The sequence below is a fragment of the Pectinophora gossypiella genome, chromosome 17 (genome assembly GCF_024362695.1).
Source record: "Pectinophora gossypiella chromosome 17, ilPecGoss1.1, whole genome shotgun sequence".
In the NCBI taxonomy this organism is placed as follows: Eukaryota; Metazoa; Arthropoda; class Insecta; order Lepidoptera; family Gelechiidae; genus Pectinophora; species Pectinophora gossypiella.
In genome coordinates, this window is record NC_065420.1 from 3,666,379 (window position 1) to 3,686,731 (window position 20,353).

Consider the following 20,353-nt stretch of genomic DNA (forward strand, 5'->3'; position numbering starts at 1 on the left):
CATTAGGGATTACGGGCGTGAGTTTATGTATGTATGTATCAACTCAGAATCATAGTCTGAATCATCCCCCTCAGTAATCGTTACGGTATCACTAACACCCATACCTACTTGTATGGCTATCTCTATTTTTTTTTCGAGGTTTTAGTCACATTGTAACGAATATTGAAAGGGTTTATTCTGCTCATGATTTCCACCGCAAAAGTATAGAATTAAAATAATAAAAAAAGACAAAAAATAATTTACAACACAATTTTCATGAATTTTGCGACGGCAAATCCCACTTGATATTAACTCAGAATCATGGTCTGAATCATCCCCCTTAGTATTCGTTACGATGTCACTAACACCCTGTATTTCAGGCCAAGGATTAGTTTAAGTCATATACGGCCAATCTACAATAAGGTGGCGTAAGGTAGATTAACTAGCATTTTTATGTGGGTAAAAAATACTGGTATTTATGCAATGGTTCATATTACATCGCTTAGGCAATTCAGGACTAAGTACTAAGAGATCCCCATACTAGCGTATTTCAAGCGTCATCATCGTGCCAGCGTCCGCGCAACGTCGACGCGACGCCTGCGCTAGCCGGCTGCCGAACGCCGAACGTGCGAGGCGCTGACGTCGCGTAGCCGCAGCTCCTGTCGCGTACAATCAGTGTGAAAATGGATTCCGACGAAGAAACACTGCTGTTGATATTGTCGCGAATTCTTCAGTTTACTTTAATAGACCGTTACAACTTTAATTAAGTAATAGCCCTGTAAAGTCAAGAAAGTTCAAAGTGGTGCTATCATAGTACTTAAAAATGTTGCCTAATCTTAAATCTTAAAAGTGAAGTGTGGGTGTGTGCATCATGCGAAAAATTCTGACTACCCCAAATCTGAGAACTTAATAAAAACAGATCTCGAGGTGACTAAAAACGTTTTCTATTTAACTTATTTATGAATTTTAATAAAGAAAAATGTAATAAGTGCGACACTGTTACTTTTTCTATGACTTTTTGAGGTTGCTTTTTCATACCAATTCTATAGTAATTTCGTGTTTTGACGTTTAGTAAAAAGTAACTGATTTAACTAGTTGGAAACTAGCCTATTGTATTTAATGAGTATTTAAGAACAAAGCCCCAATACTTAACAAACACCTAGGGAAGTTGAAATGGCCACATCGAAGCAATTCATCTAAGAGAGCAATATTCCAATTTGACATTTACATTTACATATAAAAGTAAGTGCGCAATGCAAACAAATGTCAAATAGCAATATTGCTTTGTGTTTTAGTTTTCCCCGAAGGGCAAGGCAAAGGGAACTATGCCCATACTTAACGAAATGATGAAAGATGATGACGATGAATGATGAAACCTAAACCCCCACCCTTGGAGCAGACTCTTACTCCGAACCCCAAACGAATTAACTCAAAAGTCCGCATAAATTTTCGAGTTATAAAGTGAAAATAGAGGTAGATAGATACACTTTGTTTATTAAATATTCCGATATAATAACACTATCGCAAATGTTTTCCGACTAACTTAATGCGATCATTATTTAGATATTTTATTAATACTTTATATTTACCTACATCTTATGTTGGTAGCTATCAAAATATTACATGCACCCAACTTAATTAAAAATGTATTTGCAAAATTATTTTATTTTTTATTAATTATTTAGATTATTCAATGAAGAAAGCAACTGTTCCGTTCCCGTTCCCGCCAAAAAGTCAGCAATATTGCTTTCTTAGATGAATTGTTTCAGTGTGGCCATTTTAACCCCCTGAACTTTAATGTATTACACCCCTATTTAGTTCGCTGACGTGGCAGATGTTCATCTACATAATTTCGCAACAATTCTACATGTTTCACGAGCTATGAAACCGTGTGATTTACCGTAGACCCCAGCTAAACTTAGTGATGGGAATGACGCGTTTGAGTGATTCAATTAATGAGTCAAGTGAAAAATTCAGTAAACGCTCAGAGTTGGACTAGTTTCCGAAATAAATATTTTGATATTTGATATTTGAAAGTGAAACGCGAATGTAAATAATATTTTTGACCCAATAGGTACTAATTATTCCCTAATTATATTATATTAATTTACTCTAGTTAATCTGAAGGAACTCAGATAGTTATCTTGTTAAATTATATTATTATTAAAACGTAAAAAAAAAACATTATTTAGGTATGGTATTCGAAGGAAGGTTTCATGGTAAAATGTAACGGTCTCTGTGGTCTAGTGATTGAGCGTTGGGCCCACGATTTACAAGACCTGGGTTCGAATCCCGGTAGGGTCATATCACAAAAATCTATTTGTGAGGCCCTGGTTTGGTTAGGACATTGCAGGCTGATCGATCATCTGATTGTCCGAAAGCAAGATGATCCTTTCTTCGGAAGGCACCTTAAGCCGTCGGTTCCGGTTACTATTTACTAATGTACGTACTTAAGTTTAGTAGTTACATGAGCCATGTCAGGGGTCTTTGGTGGCTCAATAATAACCCTGTCGCCAGGGTTGGTGAGGTCGGTAATTCACCTCACAACCCACATGACAGAAGATGCTAAAATATCAGATTACATTTGACATTTCAAAGGACTTAATGTAAATATTATATTATTATTAACTTATTTTATTCTTCTTATTCTTATTCTTATATTTAATTAATTTTCTAATACTTACCTTTTTAAACCGGGTACCTGTCAAAATCTCCAGGTTAGGTAGGCGGACCCTGTGAAAAACGGGATAATAATAAATAATGCCTTTTATTCGCAAAACCGTATCGGAAACTTTTAGCAAACATCAGGGAAACCTTTATCTTAATTCGACCAAACAAAAATAATCCCCTATGAATTATTAATGCTGACCAAACTCGTTTCAATTTTGCTGGTTTATAACATTGATATTTTCAGAAGACTGAAATAATAGAACGTCTATTTTTAGATGGCTTTGAGAGACTTTACAAGTATATTTTAGGTGAGTACCTATTTTTATACATTAAGCATACTATTGTATTGAGTTCTTCTTTTGTTATCAGCTTTCAGCAAAGGGCATGAAGCTTCCATGACATAGTTCAATGCCGACCTCGCTGGCAGGATTGATGATTCACCGCCCTTTTTTGCTCTAGCGTTTATTCTTTTCGATCTACTTGGCCTTTGAATATATGTATTTTATCACTGATCCAATGCCTTCAATACTTGTCCAGCCACAAAGTACAAGTAAAGTCTGTTAAAGCTAAAAGAAACGGATATACTTACAGCGGATATTTCAGAAAAGGTATGTTTTGAACTTCTCTGCAAAGATTCCTACTTTTTAATTCACCTTGAACACATTAAAATAAATAAATAAAAATGATGTTTCGTTTTCCTTGACAAGCTTAAAACAAAATTAACATAATATACAGGGTGTTAGTGACATGGTAACGAAAACTTTGAGGGATGGTTCAGTCCATGATTCTGAGTAGTGGAATTTTCCGTCGCAAAATTCATAATTCTTGCCTCATTGACTCAGAATCATGGGCTGAATCATCCCCCCTGAACAATCCCCATCGTTATGATGTCACTAACACCCTTTATGTACGGTCACGAGCATTAATATGTACACACTTTGGTACCATTTCATATTAACTTTTTTGACAAATTGAACTGTAAGTCTCACTAAATGTCAAATATGTTAGTGCGACAGAGTCCTAAAGTGGGTACATTATATTGCTCATGACTGTATGTATCACGGGTACACTATCTGTGATAGTCCCGCCTGTGTTACAGATCACCAGGCCCCGACCCTCGGACCCATCGAGCATACCTTTAACTTGCCTCAATAAAATATCGGTCAATTGAGTCGGGTTACATCACTAGTCAGAAATCATAGACTATTGCGTCCAATAAATATCGTGCTTAGCGGAACCCACAGCGGCCGAAACCCTTTAATTTATTTCAATGATTTTCTACTTTATACCCCTATTTAATGGCAGATTTAACTTTATGGCGTGGGGTTAATGTGTCGCGAGAGTCGAAAGTATTTCGGAAATGGAAATATATTGATATACAAGTACTTATGTTGGTTAATACAACATAAATGTTGTACGATGTCTATTTGCTTCTATGGTGGAGAAAGAGCGAATAACAATCGTATGATGCTGCTTATTTTCCCGGACGTATCGTTATAAACGACAGCGGGAGTCTATCCTTTTTAACAAACATAATAATAACAGTCTGATCGCCTGTCTTGACGGTTCATAATAATTACCTGATTGTCCGAAAGTAAGCCGGTTGGTCCCGGTTACTACTTACTGATGTAAGTAAGTAGTCGTTACATGAGCCATGTCAGGGGCCTTTGGCGGCTCAATTACTATTGAGCGATTAAGTGGAAATGGACTGGACACTTGGCTAGACGCGAGGATGGTCGGTGGACAAAAGCCGTCACTGAATGGTGACCACGAGATGGGAAAAGGTCAATCCATCAATCTATATTTACAGGAAACATGGTGGTATTACATTGGCTGTAATTGTTAGAACCTTGTCAAATTGAATAAGTAGGTTAAGCACTTTATTTATATCAACCTAGTGGTAAACAGCTGCATTCGATTACTCTTGCTTAAGACTTCGTGTTGCTATGACAGCGTTCTAAAGTCCGTGTTCAATTTCGGCATCTCTGCAATGGACTCTTCAGTAAAGTTTTGTTTTACATCGTCCACATGTTTTTGACGTAACACGGAAAACGTCAAACTTTGACGTCAAGTGGTGCTAAGGACTCGTATTACTTATGAAAGTTCCGAGTGTTGTTTTCAACTGTCTTGAGCACTCCACATTTTGCCTAAGTTGCCTAAAGGCTAGCCTTTGTACCGGGTAAGAGCCCTCAGCGCTTCCCATTTGTCCGGCCAAGCAGTTAATGTCTGACGCGAGTGAAATGGCGCCCAAAGTAGTCTATTTCAAAACCGTACTAGGACTCCTGTCCTCCGCCTCTGAATAGAACTGACAGTTTCTGCTGCCCTCTGCCAGGTTCCAAATTACAGTCCCTGTGACTTGCCCCTTCCGTCTTGCATTGCCGTACCGATGGCGCCCATCTCCGCCTCTGCAACCGTCGATGTCTTCACCCTGTATACCTGTGCAAGGATTTTACGATATACCTTGTAGGTCTGGGATAAGGCTAAAAGAGTCAAAACGAAGAATTTGTATGGTAACATTTAGTTAAGTATGATATCTAGCAGAACGGCCAAGTAGTTAATACCATATGCGGAAAATCTACAAGTCACGCCAAAAAATATCGAACATGATTTTGCCTGTGACCTTACAGGCCCTTCTCACAGTTTCCCTATTCAAGGCCACGGTAATGACGGCAAGTGAACCGTATTACCATGGAAATTGATTTCACTATCCAACTGACATCAAACTGTCTTCCTCTTTCCCCGAGGAAATGACGTCAGAGGTTAGTTGTGAGTTAGGGAATTTAGATTTTTTTCGCGCCTACGTGGGATATGTTAGGTTAGATGACTTTTCCATTAAGTTTTCATGAGAAGGTTGAAAGTAGCTAAGTACTTTTTCTTAACGTGTGGGTTGTGAGGTGGAATACCAGCTAAGAACTAAAATGCATTTTACATTAACGACTCTTCCACCAACCCACTCCTCAGTGGAGTAGCGTGGTGGAGAATGCTCCGTACACCCCTCAGTTGACTAACCTCGATTTCTTTCAATAAATTTCATCGTCGTGTCATCATCATCATCTCCCTAGCATTATCCCGTTTTCCACAGGGTCTGTCCTTCCGACCCGCAAAGGGAAAACCAGCCCAATACAGGTTAGGTTACAAAACTACGAAAATTTCTCGGGAAAGTGTGTTAAAAATTATCAATTTTCTCATTTATTATGAAAATAGATGTTTTATTTCTTTTTATTGGCTTTTCTTTAATATAAAATAAGAAGATATTTCCTTTGGAGTGCGACATCTTGAAAAAATCGCCGATGTCCCGGTCGCGTGTACCAAGGACCTTATTTTATATCGCGTCGTATCGCGCTTACATAGTGTCACACCCCGGACACTTCATACAAACAACCTCGTTTTACACAGACATCACACATTGACGTTATCGTACACGCGCATCTGTGTGTGTGACGTCGCCATCCATACAAGTCTAAACTATGTTCGAGGGCGGGTGAGGTAAACCTAGCTCAGACGCTGGTGAGCAGCGGAGAGTTGCCGTTCTATGCGTAGTATTATTCCTTATTCTATGATAGTGTGCTAGGGCTGCTATATTATCATTTTTAACGTGTCTTGTAGACTTGCCTCCGATTGGCCGAACAAACAAAAAGTCGCTGAAAGAGGGGCAGATACCTAATTAAGCCTATTCTTGTAAAAGGTTAATACTTTATTAATTATTACTCTTGATAACTTTCAGATGGTTGAATTAATTAACTGACTTAAACACAAAAGGCTCGTGCAAAACCTTTAGCAAATGTAAAATACTTTTCCAATGGTTTTATACAATAGGAGTTAGCCAAGTTGCCAACTTTGTTTTTCGAAGATTTTAGTTCTTAGTTTTCGAGTACAACTTGGATACTACCTACAACCGATCGGAGTTAACAAAGGGGGTTTAAAAGGCCACATTGAAACAATTGGGTCGTGCCCCACGTTCAAGATAATTTAAAAACATCTGATTGCTAAATAAAGACAGATCTAAAACTAGTGAAAAACATTCCTTATTTATGGATTTTAATCAAGAAAAACGTTATTATAAGTCCGACATTTTGTCACATTTTCTATGACGTCACAGTGTGCTTTTTCATACAAATTCAATAGTCATTTCGTGTTTTGACGTTTAGTAAAAAGTAACTGATTTGAATAGTTGGAAACTAGCCTATTCGTCTAAAAAGCAATATTGCAATTTGACATTCGCATTAAAAAGTAAGTGCGCAATGACAATAAAAATGACAAATAGCAATTTTGCTTTCTTAGATGTATCGCTTCCGTGTGACCTTTTGAAAGCCCCCCCCCCCCCCCCTGGTAGATCTCTTGTGTAATTACCAATAGGTAATTCGCTGAGGTAATTCGCTGGTGGCACAATAGTGCCACCACACATTTGTTACTTGCTGATACGGTTCATAATAAAGAATAAAATTAATCATTAAAGGCTTCTATGCTGTTCTGGGAGCAAATAAAAAACATAGAACACGTTCAGCTGCTTGTCTTCCCGGGCATGTCGTAAAAACCGACAGAGGGATTGCGTTCTCTAACATGATGGACTAATGTTATGGGCGATAGGCTGATCCCTTATCACCATAAGGTTCATCATATCCATCTTAGGACTTCGTATCAACAGTGGCTGCAAGTTGTCTTTGATTACTTGTGGCTCTGCCTACCCCATTAGGGATTACGGGCGTGAGTTTATGTATGTATGTATGTATTAAAGGCGATACGGCTCTCCACCTATTACGTTGGTCTAAGGGTCTATAAACTCAGCTTACCATACGATGTACCTTTGACCAGCCCAATGTGAGACTTTCCATGCTACGTTTCTCAAAAAAATATGTAGATGGCGCTGTAAAGATTTTCCTTCGTTTAACTTTCTAATTTCAAGGATAACAGACATATGCATGCATATTTCATCATTATTTTTGGTGTATAAATGATGACCCTTTTTTACACCCAGCCACATAATTGTGGCTCTTCCACCCATTATTATTCTGATCAAAATAAAGAGAAGCAATATAAGTAGATCATCATCATAAGCCCATTAACGTCCCCACTGCTGTGGCACGGGCCTTCCCTATGGATGGATAGGGAGATCGGGCCTTAAACCATCACGCGGGCCCAGTGCGGATTGATGGTTATTAACGACTGCTAATGCAGCCGGGACCAACTGCTTAACGTGCCTTCCGAAGCACGGAGGAGCTCGAGATGAAAAACTCTTTTTTTGTGGTCACCCATGACCGGCCTTTGCGAAAGTTGCTTTACTTAAACAATCGCAGACCGAGCGCGTTTACCGCTGCGCCACCGAGCTCCTCATATAAGTAGGTAGCAATATAATTATACATAATGTGATCCAAATATTAAGCAACCTTTTTTTTATATAAGTATGCTTCAGCCATTACATTGTATTTTGGAATAGTTACGTACCCGAGCAATGAGAAAATATTACCTTTTTCTCATGTTAAATCTCGACAACGCCATCTAATTATTTTTGCGGAACATAGCCTGGAAAGTACCTCATTGGGAATTACTTATAGTCGTGAGCATGTTATCTCTGCAGATTAAAAAATTCAGACGCGAAAAACTAATGAATATAATGTACCTACTCATACCTGCCTCTGAGAGGCAACTTTGCTTATATAATTTATTTATTCGTTCGAACGTTAAACACAAACAGGTAGTCAAATTTCAATGTGAATTTTTTATATATAATTTCGTGATGAAATTTTATTACAAGTTAGGGAGCGGACCGAAGCGGAGTGGTCCGTTTTCATTGTTAGTTTCGAACCTAGTTAAAAGTTATTTTAACTGCAACATCGCGTTGGACTTTCGAAAAAATTGAAGTTGCAATTTATTGAAGCTTTAATGTGTGTTGTTTCTACAACTTTAAGCAGTTAATTTTAACGAGGAGTTTTTGTTGAAAATGTATTTATTTCTCTTTCTTTATTTAAAAGCTGCGCTCTTGTCGGTGGAGTAATCGCCATTCCTCTCTTCTTCCCGCCAAAAACTTCACCTCCTGATACGACACGACCTGCACCTTCTCCTATAAATGTTCTCCTAGGTCTACCCCTTCCTCTCTTCCCTTAATATTTTCCTTCTATGATGTTTGTTACAAACGAATCGTGTCTTATCAGGTGGCCTATCATAATTTCCTCTCCGGTTCTCTATAGTCTTCAATATGGTTCTCTTTTCTTCAACTCTTTCCAGCACTTTTTCATTTGACACAATTTCAGCCCAGCATTTATAGTATGCAATTACAAATTTAAAAGCCAATACGTTGTTTGTAAGTATTCTGCCGTTAAACAACTGGCAATACATACATATAGCCGGGGAAAAAAGCTGTAAGAAAAACCTCGGCACAGCGCCCTAGACGTTCTTTAAAGAAAATAAAATATTGTTAATCCCATCCCAGACAATTAATCCCTAACATTTATATCTTCTAAATAATCACTAAACTTTTAACAAAAAACTTATAGTATATACACCCACTCCTCATCGGTTATGTTTAAGTTCCATGTAATAAGGTGCGAGCCTTAACTGGGCACAATTTCTTCCCGTACTCGTCTATTATGTTGATTTGTGGCTCTTAGGTTACCCGGTTAGGGATTTCAAGCGTACGGTATGATACTTATAATGGTAGGTAGTGACGTTTCAGAAGTTATTTATTTATTTATTAGGTTTGCCAACAGACAAAAACACTTTTACACGTAACTTAACCTATATACAAATACTGGACTAGTGCTTGTCCAATTATAGGCAAACACAACATGCTACTTTATTAACGCTACAAAGGACAACAATCTACATAAAATAAAAAACAATAGAGAAATAAATCTTAAAAAGAATAAAACAACACTGAATAAACTTAAATGGTTAAAGATTACTCGGCCAAACGAACATTCACAAAATTATTTAATATTTTTTTAAATTTAGGTAAGGAACAGGATAGCAAATCGACTTTGGATTCCTTATAGTTATTATGTTCACGACACATTCTAGGTACAACGCTAAAAAATCCAAGATTGGTTTTAAAGTTATATTAAGTTATATTTAGATCTACAACCTCTTAAAAACCAGTAAAATATATTTTTCTTTTGACGTGACTTATTGTAGATTTGCCGCAGATGGCATTAACTACTTGGCCGGACAAAAGTAAAACATCAAAAACACAAATGAAAACAGAAACAATTGTAATAAAAATCCGTTTCGCCCATCGACAACAAACTCCGAACAATTTTCTCGCAAGGAAAAGTCCTTAAGTAAATATTGTGCACAATGGATTCGTCATTTGTGGAGCGAAGATATATATTTTTTTCTTTCTTTGCAGAAAATATTTTCGCGAAAGAGAGCAGCGGCGAAGTTTGGATTTGTTTCCAATAACTCTGGAACTCTCTGGAACAACTGATTGGTTCGCAAATGACACGGAAAACTGATTTTGGACTTAAACATCCGAAAACGATGCTTAATATTTCTTTTTTAAACATTCTTGTTTGTTGACGTTTGTATTTTCTTTTGTCACGTTTCTTGTGTGTACAGGTTTATTCAGTCGTCTTTTGTTAAGTGGGTAGATACAAAAGTTAATTAACATGTATTTTTTTCAATAAACCGTTTTATTTGAATTCATCAGCTGTTATTTTGACATGAAAATGAAAATATTTTATTTCACTTTACAAAGTAAATTCTAAGTTAGGGTTGATGACTCCTTTTAAGCATAAAAGCCTGTGTTAGGAGCCAACGCTCTTCCGTAGTAAACAAGTGAATATTTGTAAGATTAGGGTAAGAGTGAAACATTAAATAATAAAAAAAAGAAAAAAATAAAGAAATAATACAAAGAAAGTTAATCTTAACTTATGTTACAATTTTTAGTGATAGTACGAATGTGTGTGTGTTTGTGTGTACTTGTGTGTGTGTGTGTGTGTGTGTGTTTATTATGAGTTAATGTGTTCGTTAGAAACGTAGTGCACTACTGATTAGCTTGCTATAATTATGTTTATACTTATGTATATATCGTGGCCATATCATAGAATTGATCATTTCATGAAACGATCATGACATGTCTATGGACAGGTAACATGAGTGAGAAGAAATGGTCGATAAATAAGTTGTCATACTTATAATAATATCTTAGCCTATCCTATATTATTAGGTTATCTTGTGGAGCCCTGGTAGCTCAGTTGGTAGAACGCTTGCTTCTCACTTTGATGTCGCAGTTTCGAAACCAGCACAGGCCTAAACTAATGATTGTCAAATTTTCTTTAATTTATGTTTGGATCGTAAATGATTAACACGTGCTCAGTGGTGAAGACAAACATCGTGAGGAAACCCACATTCCCGAGAAATGCATTTTCGGGGGCATGTGACTTAACCTGTATTGGGCTGGTTTTCCCTTCGCGGGCTGGAAGGTCAGACAGGCAGTCGCTTCCGTAAAAAACAGGACATGTCTTCTATTAAATCCATTGCTTCTGTAAAAATCTTTAGGTTAGGCAAGCGGTGATTTAGTCGTTGAGTGCATCTGTGACCGGACCTTCAAGTCGAAGGTCGGTTTCACCAGCCACATCAGAGCCCACCACAACAACGACCCGGGATAGATATTTGGGAGACGCCGTCGCCGGATACGGTTTGGACGACATGATGATGATGATGATTAGACTCATAGATATACAATTTTGAAATAAGGCCGCCACCATACAAAAAACTAGTTTTACACAGACACTACACATTGACGTTATCTTACACGCGCGTCTGTTTGTGTGACGTCTGACGCCCCTATGGGCTATCGTATCTACGAGGGGAGGTCAAAAAGTTCGCGGAATGCCCTCATTCCGCGAACACGAAACTATTTTTCCTTTTCAATATATTCTCCCTTAACCTTAACACATTTTCCGGATCTATCAAATAATTTGTTTATTCCATCATAAAAAAAAGATTTCTCTTTGCTGTCAAAATAGGCCGAAATTGCAGACTTGACTTCTTCATCATCGCCAAATTTTCGTCCACGCAGTTCCTTTTTCATTTTTGGGAACAAATAATAATCGCTGGGGGCCAAGTCTGGACTGTAAGGCGGGTGGTTTAATTTTTCGAACCCGCATCGGTGAATGGCAGCCGTCGCAACATGGCACGTGTGGACGGGTGCGTTGTCGTGCAAAAGGAGCACACCTCTTGACAGCTTTCCTCTTCTTTTTTCCTTGATAGCCTCTTTCAATCTGTCCAGTAAAGAAGCGTAGTAATGTCCCGTTATAATCACACCACGATCTTTATAATCAATCAGCAAAATACCTTCTGTATCCCAAAAAATAGTGGCCATGATCTTTCCGGCCGATTGTGACACCTTAAACTTCTTTTGAGGAGGTATGCCTTTTTTATGCCACTGCATCGACTCTTGCTTCGACTCAGGTTCATAGTGGTGAACCCAGGTTTCATCTCCAGTAACAATCCGGGCCATAACTTCTTCCTTATTCTCTCCACAGAGCTCTAAAAACTGGCGAGAACACTCGACACGCTCGCTTTTTTGAAGTGGCGTGAGCATTCTTGGAACCCATCTTGCGCTGACCTTAGTCATCCCAAGATGTTGATGTAGGATATTTAAAATACTTGTTTCGGATACACCGACCATTGCTGCAAGCTGCTTCTTCTTCAAGCGGGTATCTTCTAATACAAGTTTCTCTACTTTTTCGATGATTTCCGGTGTGGTGGCCTCAATGGGCCGTCCGGAGCGGGGGTCTCTTCAATCGACTCTCTTCCTTGCTTGAAAAGACTATGCCACTTGTAAACCATGGTTTTACCAGGGGCAGAGTCCGCGTAAACTGCTAACAGCTCTTGAAAAATCATCTGAGCGGATTTTCCTTGCTTGGTGAGGAACTTAATGACGGCGCGGTGTTCAATTTTCTCCATATTCGCTGAGTTCTTCCCGATTCACTTGTTTGCTGGTCAATAGTTCAAGCGTTAATGACCCGATTTGCTTCAAACTTGGTACATATACTGTTAATGAGGTGTGCAACTAGCGGCTACCTGTACGAGCAAACCAACCCCCTCCAACCCCTCCATTCCGCGAACTTTTTGACCTCCCCTCGTATATACGACTGAAGACTAAAGTCAGACCGAGGGGGGGTGAGGTAAACTTAGCTCAGCCACTGGAGGGGTGCGGAGACTTTCCGTTCTATTCGTAGTATTGTTTCTTATTATTCTATGCTTTTGGTTAATTTGTATTCCTGTATTGTACGTTCCTTTTCTGTGCAATAAAGTATTGTATAATTTTAGTGGCCGCTGTAAAATGCAAGAACGAACCGGCCATCTCAGAGCAAAATTCCAACTGAGTACAGTTTATCTCGCTAGAATATGCGGCTTCAGAATAATTTATGTTTACACTTAATAACTTTCCGCTCCTAAACAAACTTCAAGGGAACTATTCCTTAGCCGTTCCTTATCTCGTCAGCTTTATAGAGCAAAGCGCAAACAATCTTTTGGATATACTTAAACCTTCTTTACTTTGGACTATGAAAAACAAACTATTTGTTTAATGAGTTTAAATTCAGCTTATTTAAACAAGAAAACTTTTTTCGTTCACTTAAATTACTGTGCTCGGTTAAGTTTTATTTTTAGCTTCGAGTAGTCACGCAACGCGTCTTTTTTTCCAGTTGTGACGTCGTTATTAATGATAGGTATGTGAAAGGAAAGTTTTTACAGAAACAAATCGTTATACGTAAGCGATGTCACCGCCAGCCCTGGCGGCACGTCAACCAAATCGCGCGCGATGCGAATAGGCTAATTTCAAACTAGTCAAATCAGTTACTTTTTATTTAACGTCATTGAAAAATGTGACAAAATGTCGGACTAATTATTACGTTTTTCTTGATTAATACTCATAAATAAGTGAAATAAAAAAAAGAAAATATTTTAGATCAGGGTGGTTAAAATAGACCACATCGAAGCAATTGATCTAAGAAAACAATATTGCAATTTGACATTTGCGCATATAAAGGTAAGTGCGCAATGCAAACAAATGTCAAAAAGTATTTTTTTAGTAATCAGAATTTCAACCTAGTACAGTCATGAGCAATATAATGTATCCAGTTTAGGACTCTGTCGCACTAACATATTTGACATTTAGTGAGACTTACAGTTCAATTTGTCAAAAAAGTTAATGTGACATGGTACCAAAGTGTATACATATTAATGCTCGTGACCGTACACGACCCAATTGTGCTTACATTGTGCTTTTATTTAATACAAAAGAAGATTTTAATTTAAATAAGTACTACGAAAACGTTTGATGATTTAAAATCCCCAGGACCATTAAACAATTAAAACTCAAGTGGGAGAATTTATTGTTCACGGTCTATCAGAATTTCATAATTTATCTTCAACCTAGTACACGAACCAATTATATCGAGGGCTATGATAATGTCCAATAGCCTTACGATTTCTATACACGTAGATAACATTCGCTGCGTCTATCGGTCGAATCCCTCGATATAATTCGCGCCGCGCGCTATTCGGTTGCCGTGCAGAGGCTGCAGGAGTCTTCAAGCCAGTTGTTTTGTGCATTATAGCCAAGCATTTGCCCAAGTAGGTGGTAAATGCCGAGGTGACTTTCCAAGCATCTTCAATATACCTATACGAATGTACGAAATCCGGCCTACCTATATTCGGGCCAATCTCAAGAACCACTAAATGGATTCGCGTGCTTTTATGATCTGTTTTCTTCCCTTACTTCATCATCGTCATCATCTTCTCTCCAGCGTTATCCCGTTTTCAAGGAGGTCCGCTTATCTGACGTGAAGATTTGACAGGTCTGGGTTTTTAAAGAAGCGACTGCCTGTCTGACTGAAAACCAACCCAATACAGGTTAGACGTGGGTTTCCTCACGATGTTTTCCTTCACCGTTTAGTACATGATAATCATTTATAATCTTCTTCAATTCTTTCGTGTCGATTGTGAGGTGAATGAATAACCTCATCTACCCTGGTGTCAGGGTTATTATTGACCCGCCAAAGGCCTCTGACATGGTTCATGTAACGACTACTTACTTACATCAGTAAGTAGTAACCGGGGCCAACGACTTAACGTGCCTTCCGAAGCACGGATCAAAACATATATTCGAAAATCATTGGTTTAGGCCCGTGCTGGGATTAGAACCTGCGACCTCAAAGTGAGAGTCAAGCGTTCTTCCAACTGGGCTACCACGGCTCTCCTTATCTCATAAGAAGTGAAAATCGAAAAAAAACGTTCTAAATTTACTGGTTGTTTGTTTCAGATGAGATGGCGAGTGGCGAGCGGTATGGGCGTACCGCTAGCTGCTGCTGTCTTCTTCATGCTGCCACTCTTCACATCATCCACCGGAGACATACGTAAGTGTGCTTCTATCGGGTTATGACGGAAATAACCGACCTCATCAACCCAGGTGTCAGGGTTACTATTTACCCACCATAGGCCCCTGACATGGCTCATGTAACGACTTACTCATTTAGGCTTACCGAAGCACGGATCATCTTACTTTCGAACAGGGTGATCAGCTAGTTATGTCCTAACCAAACTGAGGATCACAAAGTGGTTTTTGTAATAATAGGCCCCACCTACATTCGAACCTTGGGCCTCCCGATCGTGAGCCTAACGCTCAACCACTAGACGATTGAAGGTCGTCGTAAGTATAATGTTCAGTATCAGCGCCTTACCTAATGTGAAAGCGACGTAAGCGCCTAATTAAAAAAAAAAACATATTTTCATGTGATTACCGTACTAAGACCTCGTTTTAAGTCAATTACTTACTTAAGTAATTATAAATTGAATTCACAATTTTATACCTGGATTGAAACTAACTTGTCTATTGCATGGTTTTGAAAGCAAAAATCGCATCCGATTATGTATTTTTTTAAGTCTTAAAAAGAATTGTTTCAATAATCTTCCATTAATTTCATCGATATTTCCGAAGCATGTCTGTAACATCATACATACATAGTATAAAACAAATTTGCTTTTTCTGTCCCCATATCCCTATGTACGCTTAAATATTTAAAACTACGCAACGGATTTTGATGCGTTTTTTTTTAATAGATAGAGTGATTCAAGAGGAAGGTTTATACGTATAATAACATCCATTAAATAGTGGAGAAATACTGTTATTTTAGAGGTTTTTAATGTGATGCCGTTAATATTATTATTTTTTCCTTAGCATTGCACGCGAAGCCGGGGCGGGTCGCTAGTAACACAGAATGTAGTGCACCTATGACCAAGTAGTGAATGTTTTCAAAGACAAGAAAAAAAACAATATTTTCACGTCAACAAATTCGTTAAAAGAAGTAAATGAATAAACAACAGACGTGTTCTAAAATAAACTGTAACTATTCACTTCAAAGTAGGTACAACTTCGCTAACTAACAGAAGTGCAAACTGGTGTCAGACTTTACTACTTGTTCAGAAGCAATGGACTTTTTGACTTCCAAAATTGTTATTGAATAACTTTGTTTTACAGCTGATTAGCTCAGTTAGTAGTTTGCTTGCCGGGGTTTTTTGACGGTTGATTGGGGCATAGAATAAGGAATACGTATAGAACCGCAACTCTCCGCTCCCACCACTTTTTTCAAATATTCTACCTCTTAGACAACGCCTTGAGCCGAGGTTCGCGATCAACTGTGCACCCTTAGGCCTGTTTTCTTAAATTTTGTACCGAGTGAGAGCCCTCGGCGCTCCCCATTTGTCCGGCCAAGTAGTTAATGCCATCTGAGGCAAATCTACAATAGACCACGTCAAAAAAGAAAAACAATACGCTGAGGTAGGTTTATGTCACCCCCTCGGTCTTACTTTAGTCTTTAATCGTGTCAGTCGTCACACACACACAGATGCGGGTGTACGATAACGTTAATGTGTAGTGTCTGTGTAAAACGAGGTGTTTCGTATGAAGTGTCCGAGTTGTGTACAGGGTTAGTTACGTCGGTCATGGTTCTTAGTTTCGAACAATACTGTGGTGTCGTTTGAGGATACTGTACCTGTAATGCCGTGCCTGCAATATGCCGTGATAAGCAGACTTTAAAGACTAATTGGCATTCGACCAGAGCTATCTGCTAGATATGAAGTGAAGAAACTATGAAACTATTCGGAAGATTTTCGGAGAAATATACCTATTTTCTTGTTTCATACTTTTTAGAGAGTGATTTATTCGTAGTCGAGTTTTAGTTTTGAACTTTTTTTTTGAGGTCTTATTTATTAAGATAACGTGCTTCCGATACATGTTTTGTGCATGATTTGAAGTATTTGTTGAGTATATATTTGAACACTTTAATTATCAATTCATCGTTTATATCGAGTAAATACAAGAAAACCTACAATTAAAAGCTAGTAATATGTACATTATTGAAATGTGAAAATTAAGCCCTTTCATTTGATATCCAACTCACTACCAATCAAAAAAAAATATTTTTTTTCGTCCTCACTTTATGTCCTATAGAGGGCGCCACGTTGAATTTAGCGTGACGTCACATAGCCTATAACCACTGGATAATCAAGACGCTTCTAGTGACACATCATTTGTTAAATTCTGACAGGTGGTTTAGAAGTTACGTTGGAACAGACTTACATACACACATAATGGCCCCGATTCCTGCAGACACCGCCTAATTTTATTTAAAGTTATATCCGTCATTTTCATATCCGTCGAAAAGGAAAGGGACGGATGATTCACAGCTCTTAATTTTAGGAAGAATGAGTGAATGAATGAATAACCCGGGCGAATCAAAAGGTACGTCGCTGGTATGCAATCCGTTTGACGTGCTGTCTACTTAACTGTGTCGGGTTATTGACGGATGTAAAATTTTTAGACGGTTGGTTTAGATTTGTGCTTAAAATTGACGTGTGTTCCATAAATTTTATGCTTGTCGATTACCCGTCCCTTTTCTTTTCGGCGGATAAGAAAATGACAGATATAACTTAAAATAAAATTAGATGGTATTTACAGGAATTAGCACCAATATACCTCTACATACATAGCGCTCTAACACATAACCCTCCATTTTGCTTCGCCGAAGTCGGGTAAAAACTCTATTAGTACTACGAAACACATCAATTCATAATTCAATACACCTAATAGGTAATTGTACCTCTGCATGACAATATCATTTGAAGTGAATAAAAAAATAACTCTTCAATTCAAAATTGGTTCTAATCTATACCTGCCACAATACTAAACGACTTCATGCTGATAATTAATGGCTTTTACGAAAATTGTACCGTTTAGGAATTCTTCAAGACATTTTGAGACATTTTTCAAGCCAAATGTGACTTTCGAGTGACTTTCAATAGTAAAGGTCACGTACACTACAGACACCCTCAAGTGAGATATAAAATTGAAAACTTTATTACTCTGCCACATGGAGGTTATAAATTGCAACGCTTAAAGAAAAGGGTTCTGAAAAAAGGTTTAATTATCAGGTTCGGTGGTTCCAAATTCTTTCAAAACATTATTATTTTTTATCTAAGTATTAAGTACCTATGTGAGTTGTGCCCAAAAGTCTGACGTATATAAGCCGTTTATTTATGTTGTTTTTGGTGTTTTAAATAAACACAGTTCAGGGTGGGAACGTTACACTCGAATTCCGAAGCTCCCATTCGAGATTGACGGGATTGGGTGAATCTCCTTAATCTTCTCTACTTTTTGTTTTGATTATGCTGATTTCCAAAAAAAAAACTTAATTGTGTAGTAATCATCATTATCAGCCCATTAACGTCCCCACTGCTGGGGCACGGGCCTTCCCTATGGATGGATAGGGAGATCGGGCCTTAAACCATCACGCGGGCCCAGTGCGGATTGATGGTTATTAACGAATGCTAATGCAGCCGGGACCAACGGCTTAACGTGCCTTCCGAAGCACGGAGGAGCTCGAGATGAAAACTTTTTTTTGTGGTCAACCATCCTATGACCGGCCTTTGCGAAAGTTGCTTAACTTCAACAATCGCAGACCGAGGGCATTAACCGCTGCGCCACCGAGCTCCTAAAAAAATGTGTAGTAATATTGAAGTATAAAGGATTATGTTTTCTTTCAAAAAATATTATGTTTTAATCAACCTCACTATCACAAACAAGCAGTTTTCATCGATTTCAGCCATCCTAACTTTACATTTTTTATGAACTAGACGAGATCCCGAAAATTTCGGACTCTCGAATTTGCGATCTCGAGTCGGGATTGCATATCACAGTAGGTAGTCTAAACCGGCGAGCATGCATTCGTGCGTGCAGACTTTCATTTGAGTGGAAGATACGAAACTGGTGAGTCAAGATCCTACTAAGTGGAATTCCGTGGACCCTGCCTACATTTGAAAACGGGACAGGGACAATCATGGAAAACACAATGCGTCTATCGGATAAGACGATAAATTAAAATTACGATCATATAATATTTATTGCATTCCTGATATCATTACACAGGTATTAAAAGTAGGGGTAGTAGGTATTAGCAGAACGTAGTGGGTAGCTCACTGGGACGGGCTAAACTATAAAACGCTACTGACGATCTTGTGACGTAGCGAGTAGGCGCCGCTACTTCAAAAGCGCACCCCTGATGCCGTGCAGCAGCGGTATCAGTACTGTTTGGAGGCCGAGGAAATGTGGTAGGGCTCTAGCTAGAACATCACCAATTGAGAAATTGGTCGGTGTCCTGCGAAACGGAAGGCGATTGGGGCAACCACCGTTCTACACGCCCTATATATGGAGTAATGAAAATGGAGGCGACTACTCCACCGACAAGAGCGCAGCTCTTAAATAAAGAGAGAGAGATTAAAAGTAGAGTAAAGTACAAACAGGAACCCTGTAAGGTCACTACAACATACTCGACACAAGTAGGTATTTTACGACATACCTACCCGGGAAGTCAAGAAGTTAAAAACGGTTTTGTATACAAAATCGCCTTATAAATTAGTCAATTAAAAAGGCACATTTTTTTTCTTTATTCCCGACTCAACAGACAAGTTGACCTATTCTCCGCCGTAGCGGGAATCGCCGTTCGGGGAATCGCTGTCAACGTCACAATTCTTATTACCGAATGTTTAATAGTGAAGTAAAGTACACTAGGACCTACTGACTGACTGGCGGACTGGGTTGTAGTGTGAAGTAGTAGATGGAATTCTATAGTCTCTGCTTACCCCGGTGGGAAATAGGCGTGAGTTTATGTATGTATGTATGTGATAGTGAAGTAGAGCAACTTCAGGTATAGTGACGTCACCGGGGGTACTTCCCGAGGGGGATGAAAATTATTCAAATTCTGAATTCTGCAACCGGAGACTGGGCCCTTAAACACGCATACACTAAGTAAACAATCTTCTTCAATCGTGTGGGTTATGAGGTGGAGTACCAACCTCATCACCCATTGTGTCAGGGTTACTATTGAGCCGCCGAAGGCCCCTGACATGGCTCATGACTAAGTAAACAAACGGAAGCATCGTCTACAACGCCAAAATTCATAACTGTTTGACTTTTCCAAACTTGTTAGCAACTACTAAGTGAAGGCGAACCACATGAACGTGATATGGGTTGCGTTTCCGATCCTCGACTGCCTAGCTGTAGGAACCAGGGAGGGACTAAGGGCCGCAAGTGGCCCTCTAACAACTAAAAGCATCATCTAAGTTCTGGTTCCACACCAACTTGATATTATTAGCCACCTTCACTGAATGTATTAATAATATAACAGCCTCCGTGGCCTAGTGG

At 38.7% G+C, this 20,353-nt stretch overlaps 1 protein-coding gene across 3 annotated transcripts in view; it reads left to right on the top strand.

The window, feature by feature from the left end:
- LOC126374417 (hemicentin-2-like) overlaps nt 1-20,353 on the top strand; it is a 418,670-nt gene that overhangs the window by 371,049 nt on the left and 27,268 nt on the right. For all 3 annotated transcript variants that reach the window (XM_050021062.1, XM_050021061.1, XM_050021063.1), the window contains one exon: nt 14,918-15,011. In XM_050021062.1, coding sequence (XP_049877019.1) covers nt 14,918-15,011 — 94 coding nt within the window. The remainder of the gene's footprint in view (nt 1-14,917; nt 15,012-20,353) is intronic.